This window comes from Nerophis lumbriciformis, linkage group LG05 (genome assembly GCF_033978685.3).
Source record: "Nerophis lumbriciformis linkage group LG05, RoL_Nlum_v2.1, whole genome shotgun sequence".
Taxonomy (NCBI): domain Eukaryota; kingdom Metazoa; phylum Chordata; class Actinopteri; order Syngnathiformes; family Syngnathidae; genus Nerophis; species Nerophis lumbriciformis.
The window spans coordinates 31,231,028-31,252,832 of record NC_084552.2 but is presented as its reverse complement, the minus strand read 5'-3'; the positions used below and the strand labels follow the sequence as shown (position 1 = coordinate 31,252,832).

The following is a 21,805-nucleotide window of genomic DNA, read 5'->3' as shown; positions in this document are numbered from 1 at the left end:
AACACAAACACACACACACACACTCACACGTGCATGCACACACACACTCTTGGATTTACCTCACTTGGACAAACGTTTAAGCTAAATTCAGGCTGTTTTTGTCTTGATTTTTCTTCCTCCTGACTAAGGACTCCAATCGACTGATTATATAATGTCTTATAAGAGTATCCTATAAGAACGTCCGGTGGTCAGAGATGTGTCAAGAGGGGAATTTGTCCCATTATTTGGCTCTAAAACATTCTCAGTACCGTATTTTTTGGAGTATAAGTCGCACCGGAGTATAAGTCGCACCTGCCGAAAATGCATAATAAAAAAAGAAAAAAACATATATAAGTCGCACTGGAGCCCGGCCAAACTATGAAAAAAAATGCGACTTATAGTCCGAAAAATACGGTATTTATGACCAAAAATATTCATGTCCGTAAGGAAATCCGACAACTCTCGAGTCTCAACTTAATACAAATGAATGGTTGAAAAGCTATTATCTTAGTTTGACAAGAACTCACCTCTCGTTTGCTCAGTATATTATGAAGTCTGTTCATACTTTTTACAGGATTTTTTTCCACAGTCTTTTGTTTTTTGTAGTTCGGGATTATTCTGTCAAAAATAGTCCCCAAACCTCCCGCATTCCTGCTTCTCGTATGTCCTCATCCATTTTGCAGGTTATGCATTCCCATCGTTGCTGTTTCTTCTTCTTTGTTGTGTTGCATAACGTTTGAACATCTGAGATCACAAGTCGGCATTTCAATTGGGGTAATAGGGTCTCGGGGTTGGAGGTGCGTGAACGTGGCATCATCATGTAATTGATCGCTTCACCGCATCACACATCGTTTATAGTGTGAAACATGCATCTCAAATGACAAAATACAATAAACACAATTTGTTATTTAGTGTGATGATTGTACTCACTTGAGGGTCCGTCAATGCTCAATTACATTTCCGCAGTCCCTGTATTTATGCGCATGCGCAGATGTAGGGGGTGCATGAATTCCAATGGTGAGCACGTCTTGTCAGTGTTGGTACTGGATGGAAAAGTATCTCCACACTACTCTAAGGAGACAAGGAGAACACCGTGTTGTGCTGGCGTCCACACCTGCCGTCATCGAATAATAGTAGTTATGGTCTTTCATGTACGCCCGGAATAAATTTGTTAATGCCGGCCGGGGAGATGGTCGGCGTGATCATGGAGCTGTGTGTACATACACAATGGCCTTTGGCGGGGGCGGTAGCCACTTCTAGCCTCTGTTGTTCTTCTGCCACTGCAGCTGTGATAGTACCGTACTTGGCTTGATGCATAGCAGGGCCCATATCTTAAATCAGGGGTCACCAACGCGGTGCCCACGGGCACCAGGTCGCCCGTAAGGACCAGATGAGTCGCCCGCTGGCCTGTTCTAAAAATAGCTCAAATAGCAGCACTTACCAGTGAGCTGCCTCTATTTTTTAAATTTTATTTATTTACTAGCAAGCTGGTCACGCTTTGCTCGACATTTTTGATTCTAAGAGAGAAAAAACTCAAATAGAATTTGAAAATCCAAGAAAATATTTTAAAGACTTGATCTTCACTTGTTTAAATAAATTCATTTATTTTTTTACTTTGCTTCTTATAACTTTCAGAAAGACAACTTTAGAGGAAAAAATACAACCTTAAAAATGATTTTAGGATTTTTAAACACATATACCGGTACCTTTTTACCTTTTAAATTCCTTCCACTTCTTTCCTGACAATTTGAATCAATGTTCAAGTAAATTTATTTTTTTTATTGTAAAGAATAATAAATACATTTTAATTTAATTCTTCATTTTAGCTTCTGTTTTTTCGACGAACAATATTTGTGAAATATTTCTTCAAATTTATTATGATTAAAATTAAAAAAAAGTATTCTGACAAATCTAGAAAATCTGTAGAATCAAATTTAAATCTTATTTCAAAGTCTTTTGAATTTATTTTAAAATTTTTGTTCTGGAAAATCTAGAAGAAATAATGATTTGTCTTTGTTAGAAGTATAGCTTGGTCCAATTTGTTATATATTCTAACAAAATGCAGATTGGATTTTAACCTATTTAAAACATGTCATCAAAATTCTAAAATTAATCTTAATCAGGAAAAATTACTAATGATGTTCCATAAATTATTTTTTTAATTTTTTCAAAAAGATTCGAATTAGCTAGTTGTTCTCTTCTTTTTTTCGGTTGAATTTTGAATTTTAAAGAGTCGAAATTGAAGATAAACTATGTTTCAAAATTTAATTTTCATTTTTTTCGTGTTTTTTCCTCTTTTATAAAAATGTTAGTGGCTAGCTAGTTAAAATGGGATATTGTGATTTCACAAGACTGTCCTAGAAGTGATCATTTGAAAATGTTCAATTTGAAAAATGTGCACTTAGAGAAAATATAAAAATAAAGTGTTGCATATTGATATTTATCTGTTTCTATATATATTTATTGTGAGAAATCATTAAGATGATCAGTGTTTCCACAAATATAAATGTCATTAATTATTAATAATAACATAGAGTTAAAGGTACATTGAGCAAATTGGCTATTTCTGGCCATTTATTTAAGTGTGTATCAAACTGGTAGCCCTTCGCATTAATCAGTACCCAAGAAGTAGCTCTTGGTTTCAAAAAGGTTGGTGACCCCTGTCTTAAATGTTAATATCGCCAACAATCAGTATCATTTAACTGTGACAGCCAAAATCATGATCGTGATTCAAATTCGATTAAGTGTGCAGCCCTACCCAGCAGACAAAGCAAGGTTCATAATTGGTGCTTGGATGAGTTTGGTACGGAAGGAACACGTCAAACTGTGACCTATAATCCCACAAATTTCCATCCTTACATGAATCCACATTATCTTTTATTTCACTACCTGAATACCCATAACTTTTGGGGAAAAAAAAGTTTTTTTAAGGGCCAAGATGAGACAAAACAGAAGGATCTGATTGCGCGTGCACACACACATAAAGCCATAAAGCAAACAAATAGCTTCTGATTGCAGGCAGACACACAATGGAAGCGAGCGGGGAGGAGGTGAGCCTTGTTTAGGTTTCTCTAGCTTTAACCCTTTTCCCCCTTTGAAGGCAACACACGGAATGTAAGGAATCTGCCAACCAACATATATGTACGTCACACACACACATATCTTCATGGAGTCTGCAAGAGATATGGTAGACCAGGAAAGCTTTTGAAGCCACTAATGGCCTCCTGTTATTAAGTGTCTGGGGTGTAGTTGTTTGTGTAAGCTAATTGTTCTACTCATGAACCACTGCACACAAAAGTGTGAAAATATGTCAAAACACGCACAACTACTGTGTTGCTTGTGCTGGTATTTTTCTGACATGCACAACATGGTGACGTTGTTATCAATCCCCAATTTGAGAGTTGTAAAACTTCTACTTTAACTTAAGACCTTTTACACAAATCATCACCAAATTCAAACCAAACTTTTAGGGAAATGTCAAGCACGCATCTTTAAAATTCTAAACTTGAGCCAGATTAGTTGAAAAACATGACCACCATCAAGTAAAACGTCTGAGCTACTTCGCAATTGTAGTAATTGCCTTTAAGTCATTGACTTAAAAAACGGTCGTTTTTTGTCTTCATACTGAGCTCGCAGCAGCCAGCGCCATCTTAGTCATTCAGTCTGTCCTTTGTTTACCAAAGAAAATTACTGGCATTAAAATGAGTCACTCGGTATTATAAAACAGCAAGAGTTCGTATCTTTTTATTGTAAAAATTCACTACTTTTTAAATGTTACTAGACACAACATGTATATTTGCACAAAGTATGCAGATCCCTATCGCTGATAACAGCCTGAATTTTACTATATCGGGTCGAAAAGAAAAGCAATATTATCGCTTACCACTACTGGAGATGCAAACTAGCACACTGATTGCTAGCTACCTTAACTGCTAACATAAATACAAACGTCATATAACAATCTAAACTTATATAAACACGTTACTGTCTGAGGAACTCAGCTATTCAAATGTGCACATTGAACTTACTCGAGATGTGACATTCGCGAAGGAGCCAAGTTTTTTGAACGGCGATGAGAACCAATTTGCAGACGCGAGCAATTTTTTTTGCGAGCCATTTTAATTCAAATGGCCTGTTGTTAGTAGCTCAAGTGTTAACACCAATTACAGTAGTACAATTTTGCATTCACATTTTCGTCTAGTCACACAATATTTTATGCGTTAGTTGTATATTTTTCTGTACTCGTGATCCACAAAGTTGTTTTCTTCGAAAAAGTGATTTCATTGTCAATCCATATGGGATAGGATAAGGGATATGGCACTAATGCAGTGGTCCCCAACCACCGGGCCGCGGCCTGGTACCAGTCCGTGGATCGATTGGTACCGGGCCGCACAAGAAAAAAAAAAAAAAAAGTTTTTTTTTTTGTTGTTTTTTAATTAAATCAACATTAAAAACACAAGATACACTTACAATTAGTGCACCAACCCAAAAAACCTCCCTCCCGCATTTATACTCATTCACACTCATTCGCACAAAAGGGTTGTTTTTTTCTGTTATTACTATTTCTGGTTCCTACATTATACATCAATACAGATCAATACAGTCTGTGGGGATACAGTCTGTAAGCACACATGATTGTATTTTTTTATGAGAAAAAATACATAAATAAATAAAATATATACATACCATAAACCCCCCAAAATGATGAACAAAGCTTTCTCCTTTTTTAAAACATTCATTTCTTTTTTTTGTCTTATTTAGTGTGCTTGAAATACATCAAAAAGCTTAATCAATTATGATAATTTTGATAGCGGAAGTGAAGTGAAGTGAATTATATTTATTATAGCGCTTTTCTGTAGTGACTCAAAGCGCTTTACATAGTGAAACCCAATATCTAAGTTACATTTAGACCAGTGTGGGAGGCACTGGGAGAAGGTGGGTAAAGTGTCTTGCCCAAGGACAAAACGGCAGTGACTAGGATGGCGAAAGCGGGAATCGAACCTGGAACCCTCAAGTTGCTGGCACGGCCACTCTACCAACCGAGCTATAGTTCCCCCTTCCCTTCTCACACAATGAACTATTCCATGTTACTGCACATTTGCAGAGTTGATTCAGGAAAATGTAATGTTTCCTCTGCCAACGAAATCTATTGTGCGTGTTTATATATTCATAGAAAATGGTTAAAAGATTTCAGTGTGTTTATAAGTACTTTCTGAGCACATTCAACAATACCGTGATGATAGTGACAACCGTCACAAAAACTAGAGTTACTGTACATCCCTAATGTGTGCCTCCAGGGGTTAGCCGACTGTCATAAAAGGTACGTGCACCCACCAAAACCAAACTTTTACTCCATGGAGCCGCACCAACACTTTGTCGGCTCAACCTCAAGTGTGCAAAAAAAATTAAGAAACTAATATCTTATTCAGAAGGGCTGAGCAGTTCCCGAATGACTATACGGGTCTGATTGTATGCTCTTGTTTTTTGTTGTTTTTTGTTGTTTCTTTACAAATTTGATGGTTAGGCTACATATCGTAGTGAAAAACACAGTGCTGCTGCTGTTAATGCCAGCCACCTGTCGATGACAGAGACTGTAGCATCTTAAACATCTTCATTGCTAGATTAATGATAACTTGACAGCACTTATTGATACATTATGTTACAACATTATTATGCTTTGACTGGAAATACTGGGTACAATCCTCCAATGGTGTATTGTATAAATACATGTAGGGATTTTTGCATTCAATTAACGGACATTTTATTCACAGACACAAAAAGCACACACTTTATGTTGGAAAATTAAGTGTAAATTAGAGACATACCGGTATATACCAAATTTTCTGGACTATAAGCCGCTACTTTTTCCCGACGTTTTCAATCCTGCTGCTTATAAAACCGTGCGGCTAATTTATCAATGTATTCTAGTCATAATGTTTTGTATTCAACAATTGGTTTTCATTAAACACAGACAGAGACACTGAAAAGGTGTGTTATTGTTTGTATTATGGCACCATCTTTTGGACAAGTTCACTCACTGCAGGTGCTGTGATTTGCAAATGTACTTCCTGTTTCGTGCCTTGAACCACATTTCGTCTACTATTCGTCCATAGCGTTTCTGCTTGTAAGGATTCTTCATTCATCACTCCAAGCAACGCTTGTAAGTTTCACAGTTTAACTAAAACAATTCATACTTACGAAACCGCCCCATGAGTGATGTCTGTAGAAGTGCAATTTTTGTACATGCTATCGTAATGTAATCAAGCTAGCGTCGTTAGCATTGGTGAATATGCTAACACATTTGCAAGTGTCTGTATTAGTATTATTAACTTACAATGGCATTCTTTTTGTATTGTTATAGTTTCGTAAATTCACCAAAACATCACCATTAAGTTATTGAGTCTGTTTAGCTGATTGGAGAGCAAGCTTTCGCAGTTTGTGGGTCCATGACGATAACTTTTGTTTTGTTTGATCAGCCGTTTTACTGCCGTGTGACAATTAAGATATGTAAATAAACATTTACAAAATGTTTTGTTCCGGTGTATATATCAGTGGCTTATGGTCCGGTGCGGCTAATATTTGCACAAATATTTATTTCTTCTAAAATATGGAGCTTAAATACAGATGCTCTCTATAGCCTGAAAAGTATGGTACTTAAAATTAAATGAATGTATTATTATGTGGGATATTATATCCAATACCAACAACTATTTGTTTGTCATCTATAACATAAAAGCTAAGATTATATTTTGGTTTTTTACATAGTTTAGCATATACTGGTAAATTGAATTGGTTTTAACATCCTTAATGTACAAAATATGTCAAAATTGTCTCCCGCATTCTTTCACTTTTGAGTATGCAGCCCTCGGTGGAAGAAGTTTGTACACCATACAACCATAAACGGTAAAAACTGAATTTTGGAGAATTAAAACTGAATTTGGAATAAAATCAAACAGAACTTATAGAAACCTAAACAATGCAGACACCGTTACCCAGGCATGAAAATGTGACTGAACTACTGGTCCAGACTGGGGGATTACATTTACCTACTAGTATACATTAATCAAAACAAAAGTATTTTTTTACATATTTAAATATTTTTTAATTGACCATTTTCTTTGTCTAAGGAGTTGAATAACTGCACTTGGACATGAATGAGAGGTGAAAAAATCTTAACAAAATCAAATGAGTCCAGTTGCTCTTATTCAACTCCTCAGAAACTGAAAACCTACACACATATATTTTTCAAGTCATAATTTAATGTGTGGATAAACATTTTTTTTGTTTTGGCACACAGTTATTTTGCTTAAATACTTAAATTCAAACTGCACTTTATTGTATTTTCATATGTATTCATGTTTATATTTCAGTTCAAACAATTGGGGTCAATGCTTGCTATTAAGTAGTGATCAAGCGGTGGAAAATGGATGGAGATGAGTCAGCCAAACCAGTTGAGAAGCACTGGTGTGTACGATAAGTCAAAAAATAAAAGGCAGGGATCGGGGGTACTTGGCTTCAGGTCAATGACATTATCATCTAACATTGGTGTCCCCCAGGGCCACGGTGAAGCATTCTTTTTGGAAGCTGTTTTTACCAGCACAGTGGGCCAGTGGTTATCGCATAAACAATCTGGGTTCAAATCTCCATTGGAGGTGCTCTTTGTGGAGTTTGTATGTTCTTGCATGGGATTTTTTCGGGCATTTTGGCTTCCTCCCAAGTCCCAAAAACATGGATTTTAGGCTAATTGTAGACCTTGTGATTGACTGGAGACCAAACCAGGGAGTACCCAACCTTTCACCCCAAAATCTGCTGGCACAAGCTTCAACCCCTCTCGAACTCGAATGAGGACAGGCTGTGTAGAAAATGAGTAGATGGGGATTTCTGCTCATCTATCAACGCAGATCATTGTTTGGTCCGAGTTCATTTCAATTCATGCTACTTTGTTCTCTTTCAGACCACACATCCTACTTATATTCTTTCTTTCACCACATTTTTTTCTGATGGCAAAAAGCCTACGCTTTCTGTTTCTTGGGCTCTTTTATGGACTTTCAGGAAGTACCTCTGAATCCCCCACCTTCAAACAACAACAATGTGGGACTCTTGGCTATTATTTTAGCAGACGTGCACCACTTTATCTGCCCTCCACAATACTTCCTCTCTGACTGGCTCACACATCCTGCATGAGAGGGGGCGAGCAAGGCAGGCAAAGAATGAGATGAGAAAGAGAGAGAGCGACCGAGCGGGTGGGAGTGAGCGCATGAGGGAGAAATAGTCATGTTTTGTCTTTCAGCAAGAAGAACAAGTGAGGAGGAAGCAAGGAATAGGAGAGAGAGGGGATGTGAGCAGCGACCCTCGGACTTTCCCTCTCAGTCCCAGCCTCATGGTCCTCGGACGGACAGAGGCTTCTCCCACCTTGTGGTCATAGCCAGGCACTCTTGTCATACTGTTGGAGGAGGAGATTTAACCTAGAAAGTGAGCAGAGAGGCTCCATTGTTTGGACTTCTCCAGTGAACGTGTTGAACTTGACCTTCTGGCTCTTTGCATTTTGCTGGCTGGGAGCGCTTTGCCTGTGGATATTTCTCCTCAACACGCCGGTGGGTTTGTCATCAAAGTTCCTTCTGACAGCGAATGCTCTGATCGTTTGCATCCTTGTTGTCTAGTGTAGAGTATGTCGAATATTTTCCTCCGGCATTGGCTGGGTTGCTGCTACTGAGACTGTGTGTGTGACTCAGATTATGTGCCTTGACCTTTGCGCTATCAGTCAGCTGTTGCAGCCTCTGAATATGAAGTGGGACATTCCAGCAGTCTTTCTTCATCTGGCAGATTCATCAGACTTTTTCGGACATTTTTGTTTACATTTAATTTCATTCTGCTATTACCTAATTGAATTTCCTGATTGTTTTGGATGTTAGAAGCTCGAGGAATTCGCTGTTGTCTCCTCCACAGCAGATTGTTTCAATATACATATAGGAAAATTTCAGAATTGTTTTCAGTCCACAAAGTGACAGGGTCACCCTTAGGTCACAAGATTATTTCAACTTTGTAGCCATTGTTGTGGCCTTGCTCGATGTGTACAAAGAGAAAGTATCAGCCAGCATTATCTTGTGTTCACGGGGTCTTGTAATAAAATAAAAAACCCAAGAAAGGGCCCACAGACATTATGGAGCCTTCCTGGACGTCCCTGAATGCAACCTTAACAAAAGTCTTTTCAGCAACTCTAAGAATGTTCTTTTTTTATCCTTCAGTTTTGTCATCGAGACACTCTGAGAGCTCCGAGCATGCAAGTTCAACAAGTCAGGAATTCACTGGCACCTCGTTTAAATCCTCAAGGAACCATGGCAACAGCGAAAAAGTTCTAGAACTCAAATTTTGCTTCTCAGTTTCAGCATTGCGTACACTAGCACTGTCACCTATTGAACAGCTGAAAATAGAAGGAATAGGTGGTTGTTCAGGTTTGTGCTTGTTGTATATTTCTCAATGACAAAATCCCGCCTCAATTCTTTTTCGGCACATTGTGGCACAATATTCAAGAAGTCGGAAGCAGTAAAAAAAAAGCGGAGTGTTGGTCTTAAAAATGTTTCTGCTTTTGTCACAAACATCAGAAAAAAGACCTCCTTTGCTTTTCAATTATAGTGCTTATAACACCTGGCATTCTTTTCCCAAAAATGGTCACACATATTTAAATTCTTAGTAGAATCAATTAGGGCTGTACCATCTGTTTTAATTCTGAGACAAACCGGGGCCGAGAGTTTAAGTTTGGTGTGGTCAAGCCTTTTTCTTAAGTCATCCAATAGGCCAATTGTATCCTTCACAGTTACATAACAGTAAGATATATAACATTGTAGAAGTGAGGGTGTTCTGTTGAACTGCGCACACCTACGGAGTGCACAACTCCACAACATATATCGATGAATACAATTTGCCAGTCAAAATAAGCTATCTTATATCAAGTTGCATTATAATGCTGCATATGTTGTTGAAAATCAGGAGCATGTATGGAAAAAGAAATGTACTTGTCGAAAAATGCGTCTAAGCTAATCATTAGGACTGTCAAAGTTAACACAACAATATGAGTTAATTAAATTTGTTGCGGTATTTTGTTTGCTGCACTAAATTATACGATAATACCCTTATAGAGCTTTATTTAGTAAAAAAAATTATAGTTACGTGAAAAAATCCTTCAAAAACAGACCGTTAGAACATTTCAAACAGGTATTAAACACATTTGCAGTAACGCCAGGTAGCACAACTTGATGAGGCTACACGGCTCGACAGAACAACAGTGTGCTAACGCAGTGGTTCTCAACCTTTTTTCAGTTATGTACCCCCTGTGAAATTTTTTTTAATTCAAGTACCTCCTAATCAGAGCAAAGCATTTTTGGTTGAAAAAGAGATACAGAAGTAAAATACAGCACTATGTCATCAGTTTCTGATTTATTAAATTGTATAACAGTGCAAAATATTGCTCATTTGTTGTGGTCTTTCTTGAACTATTTGGAAAAAAAGATATAAAGATAACTAAAAACTTGTTGAAAAATAAACAAGTGATTCAATTATAAATAAAGATTTCTACACATAGAAGTAATCATCAAATTAAAGTGCCCTCTTTGGGGATTGTAATAGAGATCCATCTGGATTCATGAACTTAATTCTAAACATTTCTTCACAAAAAAATAAATCTTTCAATATTATATTTTCAATATTTATGGAACATGTCCACAAAAAAATGTAGCTGTCAACACTGAATATTGCATTTTTGCATTTCTTTTCACAGTTCTTTTTGACAGACATTTTTATAAAATCTCACGTACCCCTTGGTATACCTTCCAGTATCCCCAGGGGTACGCGTACCCCCATTTGAGAACCACTGTGCTAACGGACTGACGCACGAAGGCCAGAAAGGGAGAATGGCTTTGTGTTAACTCTGCTCTAAGACATGGCAGTCCGTAACAAGTTCAAATATCTCAAGGTTTTTTATTCAGTTCAGTCTCTGATGTCAATTGTCATCCAGTAATGTAGTATATGTGTCCCTCAGGGCAGAATTCTGGGCACTGTTTTGCTATATGGAACACTTGAACGACTGTTTGTTCTCCCTGTACATCTCCGCAGGCGCAGCATCCCAATCATCAGGCCTCACTCCTGGCAATTGGCAAAGGTGTCCGAGTTGCCCCTTCCGCCCCCGCCCCCATCTCCGCCACCCTGCGTCCCTCCACCGGTCGACTACCCCGCACTCCCTCCGCCTCCCCCTCCTCCTGCCATGCAGCTCCATCCTGGCGCGTACACACTAGCCTGGCACACGAGTGACAACAGGTGAGTCTTTGAAATCTCATATCTTTCAGGCAGTTAACTCCATCAGCCAAACTGTAAATGTAGTCCTTGTTCAGCACACCCCTGGTGGGAATTTTTGTCCCCAGATAGTCAACCATCGCCACAAAACGAGTGACATCATTGTATTTTAATGTCAACGCCACTGACGCAGGAAGCCCTTTGTTCTATTTTTAACCCACTACGCAAACAATCCAGTGTGATAGCCAATCAGATTGCCCCTGGTGAGCTGTTCTTTGTCTGTCTGGGGACCAAGCTGACCGTTCTCAGTGGCGCTTTCATTTTGCTAAATGATTAATCAATTTTACATGTTGCTTTGTTTGGCTTCAATTGTTTCACTGATACTTCTGCTACTGTGTGATATTTCCACAGACATTGTGTTTTAAACGACCATGTCGGCGAACATCCTCTTAGGATGCTTGAACAACCGAGACAGTAGTTATGGTGAATCGGAACCACACTGCTGGAATTTAACGAGCCACCAGGTCAAAAAAAAGTCCAGTACTTAGACTTTAAAAACTGTTTGACCCAATTTGTGAGGAAGCTTTTGCTGGTTTGCGTGTTAACAAGATTATCCAATGTTTTCTTTTGTTGTATATCTTCAAAAGAAGAAGTCATGTAGTCTTATTTGTATGATGACCTCATCAGGCTAAACCGTGGATCCTTTAGAGGAAACGGGAACTTCAGTGTTTGTATTGTGACTCACAACAAAAAGATTGCTTTAATGTCTTTGTTCTTCATCAATGCTTTACTGTTCCCTGTCTGATATGAATCAATGATATCATGCACCTCTTTTAGACTGGATTGTGGTTAAGATGGCAACATCTGTGTGGGAATGTGCACAATGGCTTGTGACTCCAAGTACATGTGGACAAAGGGAGGAAGACGTCCAGTAAACTGTACATGTCTCAGAATTTTTGTACGCTCGGCATCTCTGTGTGTGTGTGTGTGTGTGTGTGTGTGTGTATGTGTGTGTGTTGTTAGGCCAAAAGAAATATGCTGCATCTGAGCACACACGCCTTGTTTCCCACTGGTTTGCCTACGTCCACCGGCCCGTTCGCATGTTCCATGCTGGGCCTCATTGCGCAGGAGTCACTGTCATTTCCTCTCATTTGCTCTCTTCCTCATGCTCTCATCCAGTTCAGATATATACAGCAGCCCTTGCTTTCTTTTTTCACATCCCCTCAGAGATGATTTTTCTCATGTAGGCCTATAACGAGTTACCCAATAGAAATGTCATTAAAGCAGCAGTGACCTATCGTTTGGATAGATTGAGTGGAAACTCTTGGATTTTTTACATTCACACATGGATTAGCAAACCGCAACCCTGTGATTTTTGGCAAATTCTCTGCAATTTAAGCACAAGCGGAAAGCGCACAATGAAAGTGATATGACCAGAAGGCAAGGGGTTGAAATCAGGTTCTTGTCTGGGTTGTTTTGGTTGTGTTGGCTTTGCCGCTCACTTCGTTGTGCAACCACAATATTTACCGCATGTAAGTAAGTCCACACTGCTTTCTACATGGTCTCTGTGAAATTGTCTTGCCTTGTTCTTAGTATCTTTTTTGACATTTTGCTACCACAGTCTCATAGGAACCTGACCATTCGACTCTTTTTCAGAAGTAAAATAGTTCAAAAGAAGATAGATGGGTTGGTGTAATACAAGGATTTCGAAAAGGGATAAAAGACAGAGGATGTGGGGAATCAGGTGAGGACTTAGGAGAACTGGACTTATGGCAGTCTGAGTTGATGAGGAGGAAATCCAGATCAGACTAAAAGAGTCATCCTTGAGCGCTCTTTAAAAACACAGAGGACTATTGTGGTTCCCTTTTCGGAGTTATTGGAACCAGATTCCCCAGCTTTTAGATGTATATGACATTTGAAGAAATATATAATTTGTCTTTTGGGAAAACATCTTGTTTCAAAATTGAATGCTACTTGTATTTTTATTTTCACAAATGGATGTAGAACTTGTGTATCGACGCTGTAGTGTTAATAAGAGGGACCGTGTGGACTTCCTCCTGGCAGAATGCATTAAACCTTTTATATTTGTTGATGTTTGGGAGTAGGAGTGTGACTATGTATTGATATGGTCAACTATAACGATATTTATCTTTATAATATAAATTTTAATTTGTTCCCTTCTTCAATAATCAACCCCCCTTGTTGAGTCCAGTCACCATTGTGGGTGGTGAGATCCAAAAAACACCTTGGCTTTCTTGTGTGCTTTATTGATGTAGTAAAACACAGTACTCTCGTGTAAAGTGAAATATATACCACGGGTCTCATATTTCCCTTCAAACATAACCGTAAGAAAACTGTGGGGCTTAATCCTTCATTAGCGCTTATCTCAGCCGATCTGTTCAGATGTATTCTCAAAGAGACAGTAACTACTGTCATCGAAGAAAGCAACAGATTAATCTAATTTTGTAACATTATTTTTCCAGATTACAATGAATGTAAGATAATTGTTTTAATTAACTTCAACTTTATCCCTATTCATTTAGACTAAGGCTGCAGCTATCAATTATTTTTGTAATTGAGTCTTCTATCAATTAGTTTGATTGATTAATGAAGTGATCTGTTAAAACACGCTTTAGAGCGTCAATGCGTATTTTACGGATATTGATTGGCAACACTAAATTGGCCCTAGTGTGTGGATGTGAGTGTGAATGTTGTCTGTCTATCTGTGTTGACCCTGCGATGAGGTAGCGACTTGTCCAGGGTGTACCCCGCCTTCCGCCCGATTGTAGCTGAGATAGGCTCCAGCGCCCCCCGCGACCCCAAAAGGGAATAAGCGGTAGAAAATGGATGGATGGATGGATAGTTTGCAACAAACATAGATTTCTCTGCTTGCCATAACCTTCATTCTTTTTTTAATGAATACACATCATCCACATTGATATTGCACTTTTAACATGTGTGCATTAATGAAAGTGAAATGAAAGTATGAAAAAGGCAGTCCATGCAGTCCGGATTTCATAAATGTTTATTTGTCACACTCACTAAACGATTAATCGAAGCAACAGAATATAAATGTAATCCAAATAATTTAATTAATTGATTTCCTCACAGTAACAAAAAATATAACAAGAACACCACCGGCTACCATTGGTGGTTTAACAGAACACATGTATTTGACAATTACTATATTTTTTACAATTACACAGTTTATATAATAACCATTTTTACCGGTGGTCACCCACCCAGTCTCATCAACACGTACACGCAGCTAACGCTAGCTATCCAAATTGCTATTATTAGCCAACAACACAAAAAGCTAACACGCGTGCATGTGTTGCGTACGTACATAATTACGTCATTACGTACGAAAAGCAGTGAGAGGGCAGGATATAATGTGTAATATACATTGAAAAGTTGGCTGTGTAAATGTTGCAAACAGACCCTTTAATCAGTGCAACCATAATCTAGACTACTTGTATTTATTATTGAACTGTGTACGGTAAATACTAAATATTTTAATGTTTTTACATAATAGATTTGCTCTACTTGAGAGAAGAAATGTGGTTTTATATAAATTGATTTTGAAATAGTGTTTTTCAGACCACTATATGAAATCCTGTTTAAAGTTATATTGTACTTACTGAAAACAGTGTCATTAAATTTTGTTTGTACAAATTAAGCTACATAGTATTTAGATTTTTTGGGGATGGTTGGTTCACAATATTGTCATTATCGTGAACCATGTATCACATTTCCTATCATTATCGTGAACAATTTATCACATTTCCTATCATATCAAGAGGTACCCTGAGATTCCCAGTCCTATTGGTAGTTCTGTGTTTCCATTCCTTTATTAGGAATGTTATAAAATACCAAATTGAATAATTTCTCCTTATCCTTGCAGTGATTTGCCTATGCAGTGGGGTCAGCTGTCTAGGCCGTACTCATCTACAGATCGAAGCAGTTCCCTGGGCTCCATGGAGAGCTTGGATACGCCCACGCCCGTCACACAGTCTTACTCAGACTCCCTCAGTTCCCCCGTCGACCCAGCGCTCATCAACAACAAAAGAGACTCTGCCTATAGTTCCTTCTCTGCCAGCTCCAACACATCTGATTACGCTACAGTGCCGCTTCGGCCTGGTGACGTGTATTCCATGGACAACTTCTTCCATAGCCTGGGGCCGCCTTGTTTTGCCTTTCCTGGTAGGGATACTGCAACCCTCTGTAGTTCATCCGGCGAGGCACCGAATGGAGCGCAGCTGATTGGATTGAAATCCAGATCACTGACCAGGCCAAGGCCGAGGCCTGTAGAGGTGAAAGAAAGGCCTTCTTCCTTTTCTTATGAGGAGGAAACAAGGGGGGTAGAGTGTGATATCATAAGAAATGGGGAAGATGGATCAGAAAGAAAATTGACTCACACTCAGTCTCCAAACAGAAATGACAGTTTTAAAACAACCAGGACTTGCCCTAATCTTCCAAACAAACGCTGTGCTTCCGCTCCAATTGAAATGTGCAGTGTTCCTTGTTTCTTTAATGACAATACGTCTTCTCCAAATGATAGACCAGGAATTCATAATGGCTTCCTTCAAGTAGAAGAAGGTAATACTAGACATGATAGCCAAAATGAACAACTTAGTAGCACAATGAGTGCTCAAAAAGACTACAGTGACAAAACAACGACAGATCACTTCTGTGACCCTGTTGGGTTATCTCTGGTTTCTTCAGAACCCTCAAAGGAGGCTCAGGGACTCTCTCATGCCATGCACTCTCAGACCAAGCACACTTGTACAGGTCTAAACCAGCAAAATGACCCTAAGTATGTCCCACAACTTCAGTTTGAGCAGTTTAACAGTGAAAACTCCTCACGAGAGCTTTCTAGTCAATCAGATCCCACATGTAGCACCAAGTGGTCTTGTGTACCACCATGCCTGATGAAAGACCAACAACCCTCAAACAGTCATTCTCTGGATCCACCAAACAAAACGGACGGAAGCCGCTGCTCAACCCCTGGATCTGTGTTCTTGGAGTTGGAAGTGGAAAATGGAATGGGAGTACACGGCAAGTCCCTTCTTCTGATTCAGCATCACCTCCCTTGGGGTCGCTCTGTGAGTGTACCTGAGGAGACAACAGAGCCATCAGTACAGGGTATTTTGGGGTCTAATCAATTACTTGTACAAGATTTTCAGCCTCTCAGTGCTGCTGCAAGTGTCGACACTTTAATGGAGGAGCGAAGTGCAGATGAGAGCAGAGGAGGGAGTGAAAAATCTGAGGAAAATGCCCCAGTCGAAGCTACCATGAAAAAGTCATCAAAATACCATCGTCGAAATCGCCGCCGCAGTGAACGCTTTGCAACCAACCTTCGAAATGAGATCCAGAAGAAGAAGGCTCAACTGCAGAGTAGCCGTGGCCCTGGAGGGTTACTTTCTAGTGGTGAAACTGTTCAAGAAGAGGAGGGTACAGATCTCCATGAGGAGCGTGAAGATGCGGACATTGCAGTCAAAGAAAGAACCACCAAAGTTGTGTTTGCATCAACTGCTAGTCCATTAGACACAGTACTAGATGAGAAACCAAACACTTCATGTCAAACAAACTGTGATGATCTGACTGCTCAGCCTCCATCCACAATGACAGCCGTTCAGATTTTGGACCCACGAATGCCTAATTTTGGTGTTAGTGTCCGAGTTGTGGAGGAGCCAGCTCCTGCGGGCAAAGCTCGCCGATGGCGTTGGACTCCTGAGCATAAGCTCCAGCCAGAACCAAAACCAAGCAGATTGCATGGAGTTGTTGGAGATAGCATGTTAGGAGTCACCCAGTCAAGGCACGGGGCGTGTGCCTTTACCTCCTCTTCCAACCCCCCTGGTGGTCGCTCCTCTTCCTGTTCTCGGATGGAGGACTCTGACATCCTTCCATTTGCAGACAGGAGGAAGTTTTTTGAGGAGACAAGCAAGTCCATTGCGGGATCAAAGGTGTCTAGTCTGTCGGGTCGCACACAGAGGAAGTCCCAGGAGGTGGAGCATGTTCAGTGTACAAACCAAAGGAGATACTCCTACCAGGAGGGGCTACAGCAAGAAAAAACCCTGCTTCCAAACCCAATGAAAGCCGGGAGGCCATCAGTGTGTAACAGACGGGAGAGACCACAGGAGAAGGAGAGGGACCAAATGAGAACATGGGAGGAGAGATCCAGGGAGCAGGAGAGGGATGGAATGTTGCGAGAAATGGAGATGCAGCAGGAGAAGGAAAGACAGGAGGGGGAACTACAAATAGAAAGAGAGAGGCTCAGGGAGAAGGAACGTGAGGAGAGGGTGAGACGATGGGAAATGGAACGTGAGATGGAGCTTGAGTTGGAGAGGGCAAAGGAAAAGGAACGTCTTAACAAAGAAAGAGAGGAAGAGCTGCAGCGAGAAAGAAAAGAGTTGTTCAGCAGTTCTTACGACAGAGAAAGAGATCACGACATTCACGACCAGAACCCGCAACACAAGTCTCGCAGCATAAGTCAAGTCCCACGATCTGCATTCTACCCAGTTAACCAACCGTCACAGCCATGTTTGCACCGAAGGAGCTACACTCCGACAGAAGTAAGTCTTCCCTCATTGGTACTATTGACTTTCAGCGGTTTGTGAGGGCTTTGCCAAGTCAACTTTCAATGGGAGGCTGATAGCCTGTAATCTGCATTGCAAGCAGCGTCACAAGTTTCACAGACAAAGTTAAAGTATCAATGATGGTCACACACACACTAGGTGTGGTGAAAGTTGTCCTCTGCATTTGACCCATCCCCTTGATCACCCCCTGGGAGGTGAGGGGAGCAGTGGGCAGCAGCGGTGCCGTGCCCGGGGAATCATTTTTGGTGATTTAACCCCCAATTCCAACCCTTGATGCTGAGTGCCAAGCAGGGAGGGAAGTTAAATGTGAACTGATGTGTAAAACATTGGTCTTGTGTTTGTATGTACACTGTCTAGATCAGGGGTGGGCAATTCATTTTTACCGGGGGCCGCATGAGCAACCCGAGCACTGCTGGAGGGCCACATCGACAATATTTCAATTAAATTTTGCTCAATATTATTTTTTATATACCGTAAGATAAATAATAATAATAATAATAATTAATAATAACAATAATAATTTCATTTAACCTAACTTAACTTTATACCAGGGGTCGGCAACCTTTACCACTCAAAGAGCCATTTTGACCCGTTTCACAAATTAAAGAAAACAATGGGAGCCACAAAACTCTTTTGAAATTTTAAAATGAAATAACACTGCATACAAAGTTTTTTTTTGATTTGCCAGGGGTCTCAGACACGCGGCCCGGGAGACGTTATTTTGCGGCCCGCACCTTAATATGAAAATTTAATGTTAGTGCGGCCTGCGAGTTTTATATGAATGGCGCATGACAGCGTAATACTTGCCAACCGTCCCGATTATTCCGGGAGATTCCCGTAATTCAGGGCTACTATCCTCTTGAATGTCTGCTGATTTTCACCCAAATAACACTAATAAGGGCGTGCCGTGATGGCACTTCCATTTGCACCCTCTTCAGCCTGTACTAACAGCGTGCCAGACCGGTTACATATTGTAAGCGGCCTCTGCCTGCACACGTAAGTGACTGCAAGGCATACTTGGTCAACAGCCATACAGGTTACACTGAGGGTGGCGATATAAACAACTTTAACACTCTTACTAATATGCGCCACAATGTGAACCCACACCAAACAAGAATGACAAACACATTTTGGTAGAACATCCGAACCGTAACACAACATAAACACAACAGAACAAATACCCAGAATCCCATGCATCCCTAACTCTTCCGGACTGCATTATACACCCATGCTACCCCCCCCCCCCCCCCCCCCCCCCCTCCGTGCGTCGTTTGAGGTGGGCGGGGTTAGGTATAGCTAAAACACGTGCAAACCTGATAGCACACGCGAAGATGATCGACTAAATGTGTGCAAAGTGGATTGTGTCTCTTAAGTCAGCAGAATAAGGCGTACAATCCATTTTGCGTCTCTGATCATCAAAACTCACACAATACTGGGAGGAGAAAATGTGAATATAAATATTTATCATGCGCAATGTGATTTATCAACACTCATCACCGTTTTGGCAACACAATTTTGTGTGATCTGTGTGCCCTGCCAACACTAAGGAGTTTTTTATTGTTATTATTATTATTGCACACATGTTAAACGTGCACTTTCAATGTTGATTACAGGTATGTGTATTTATTAGAAAAAAGCATGAAGGTTATGGCTCGCTGAAAATTTGTTTTGTTTTTTAAACTATTTTTCCTAAAACATGCATGAGGGCATTTTGTGGGTTTTATCCAATTTATTGATCAATCAAACAAACTAATCGATAGCTTACTTGATTACTAAAATAATCTATAGATGCAGTCCTAGATGGTTAGTGTTTTTTTCATTTTAGTTACACTGTCTATGTAAAGGGTACGTAAAATAATGACTGCCTGTCATATCCGAATCATTTGAAGCTTGTATGTCGGTGCATTTTCAAGTTACTGATTAGCTATTGCTTGCTTAATAAGGAACTTCTCCTTCTGACTCAAACTGTAATGTGAGTAATCCCAGAAAGCGATGCATATTGAAAATCCAAGATGGAGATGAACGAGACAGTTTTTTGTGTGTTTCAATGTAATGTGGGAGTTGAGGATATCAAAACGGTGTTATTGTTCTTGCAATACATACTTGATTAGTTTATTTGGGTTGAAACAAGCTATGAAATTAACTGTTACAAAAATGTGTATCTCTTTTGCAAAAGTAGCTCTCAAAAGGCGACCACTCATCTAAAGTGTGAAAAACTATGATGTCGCCAGTTTTAGGGTGCACTCAGACCGGGCAAAAGACTTCAAGGATCGCATGAATTAAATGCATATTTTTACGCACACAAATGTAGTTGCGGGAGAGCAAGCGTGCGTTGGTTTTTAGAATATTTTGAGTATTTCTATTAGGGATGTCCGATAATGGCTTTTTGCCGCTATCCGATATTCCGATATTGTCCAACTCTTTAATTACCGATACCGATATCAACCGATACTGATATCAACCGATATATGCAGTCATGGAGTTAACACATCATTATGCCTAATTTGGACAACCAGGTATGGTGAAGATAAGGTACTGTTTAAAAAAAATAAATAAAATGAGATAAATAAATTAAAAACGTTTTCTTGAATAAAAAAGAAAGTAAAACAATATAAAAACAGTTACATAGAAACTAATAATTAATGAAAATTAGTATAATTAACTGTTAAAGGTTAGTACTATTAGTGGACCAGCAGCACCCTCAATCATGTGTGCTTACGGACTGTATCCCTTGCAGACTGTATTGATCTATATTGATATATAATGTAGGAACCAGAAATATTAATAACAGAAAGAAACAACCCTTTTGTGTGAATGAGTGTAAATGGGGGAGGGAGGTTTTTGGGGTTGGTGCACTAATTGTAAGTGTATCTTGTGTTTTTTATGTTGATTTAATAAAAAAAATAAACCGATACCGATAATTTAAAAAAACGATACCGATAATTTCCGATATTACATTTTAACGCATTTATCGGGCATCTCTAATTTCTATTATTTATTTTGGTTATTTACCGTATTCAAAACTAGCAAAAGCGACCACATTACAGTCATTCTATGACTCCGCTGCACAGCGTGCATGTGTGTGCAATCATACCGTGCCCTAGCCCACCTCTTCTAATTGGGCTAAAGGAGCAGAAGTGTTTCGAACCCGAGTGCAGATCATAGCCAAACGGTGTGAAGCGGGCCCCAAGCACAGCACACCCTTAAACTCTTGTTCTGCAAAGTAAAACCGACTTCTGGCCCAAGTGCTGGTTTTCTCAGCACAAGCCACTCTCCTCAAATCTTAACAATTTGAAACAAAAACACTGCGGATGCTCTGTATTGGAGAAAGAGATTTCCACTGAACTGGACTGACCAGCACCAGAGAGGGTTTTTGGCCCAAGTGGCTTGTGGTTGATCTGTTGAAGTTGTGTCTTGTATCTTATATGAGGTCAGAGTCTTAATGTTTTGATTGCCAACTCTGCGGATCATTAAAATACTTTATGGAATCAACAACGGATGCTTGTGTCTGTGAATATGCTAGTGTTGGATCTCATTTTAACCACAAACCTAAAATTTAAGACCTTTGAAGGAGGTGCGGGGAGTATAGCCTAATTTGAACTCTTGATAGTTCTGGGAACCTTTTAATACAAACTATGTACCGAATACTTTCAGATTCAATACTTACATTGTCGGAAGACTTCCCTGTGCTTCATACTAGTTGGATTATTTGTGGGGTAATTACCTTTAAATGTCCTCCACAGGCGCAGTATCCTGCCCGGCAACAGGAAACAAGTAAGCTGAACAGGAAGTACAGCCTGACGGAGAGGTGAGACCCTTCCATTTCATATAAACACATTGTATGTCATATGCGGGTTCCATGGTCCAACATATGTCTGATTCTGTCTTTCGGATGGAGCGAGAGGAAGGTCAAAGCATCTTCACGTCATATTTGTCTTGAT

General features: G+C 39.7%; 1 protein-coding gene across 3 annotated transcripts in view; it reads left to right on the top strand.

Annotated features, from left to right (window-relative positions):
- The window catches only part of shroom4 (shroom family member 4), a 54,024-nt gene that overhangs the window by 24,497 nt on the left and 7,722 nt on the right, over positions 1 to 21,805 (top strand). For 2 of the 3 annotated variants that reach the window (XM_061960903.1, XM_061960902.2), the window contains exons 3-5: positions 11,089 to 11,289; positions 15,170 to 17,840; positions 21,608 to 21,672. In XM_061960903.1, the coding sequence (XP_061816887.1) occupies positions 11,089 to 11,289; positions 15,170 to 17,840; positions 21,608 to 21,672 (2,937 nt within the window). Of the gene's footprint in view, positions 1 to 8,291; positions 8,574 to 11,088; positions 11,290 to 15,169; positions 17,841 to 21,607; positions 21,673 to 21,805 lie in introns of those variants that run through there. The other variant, XM_061960904.1, reaches the window with a different exon arrangement.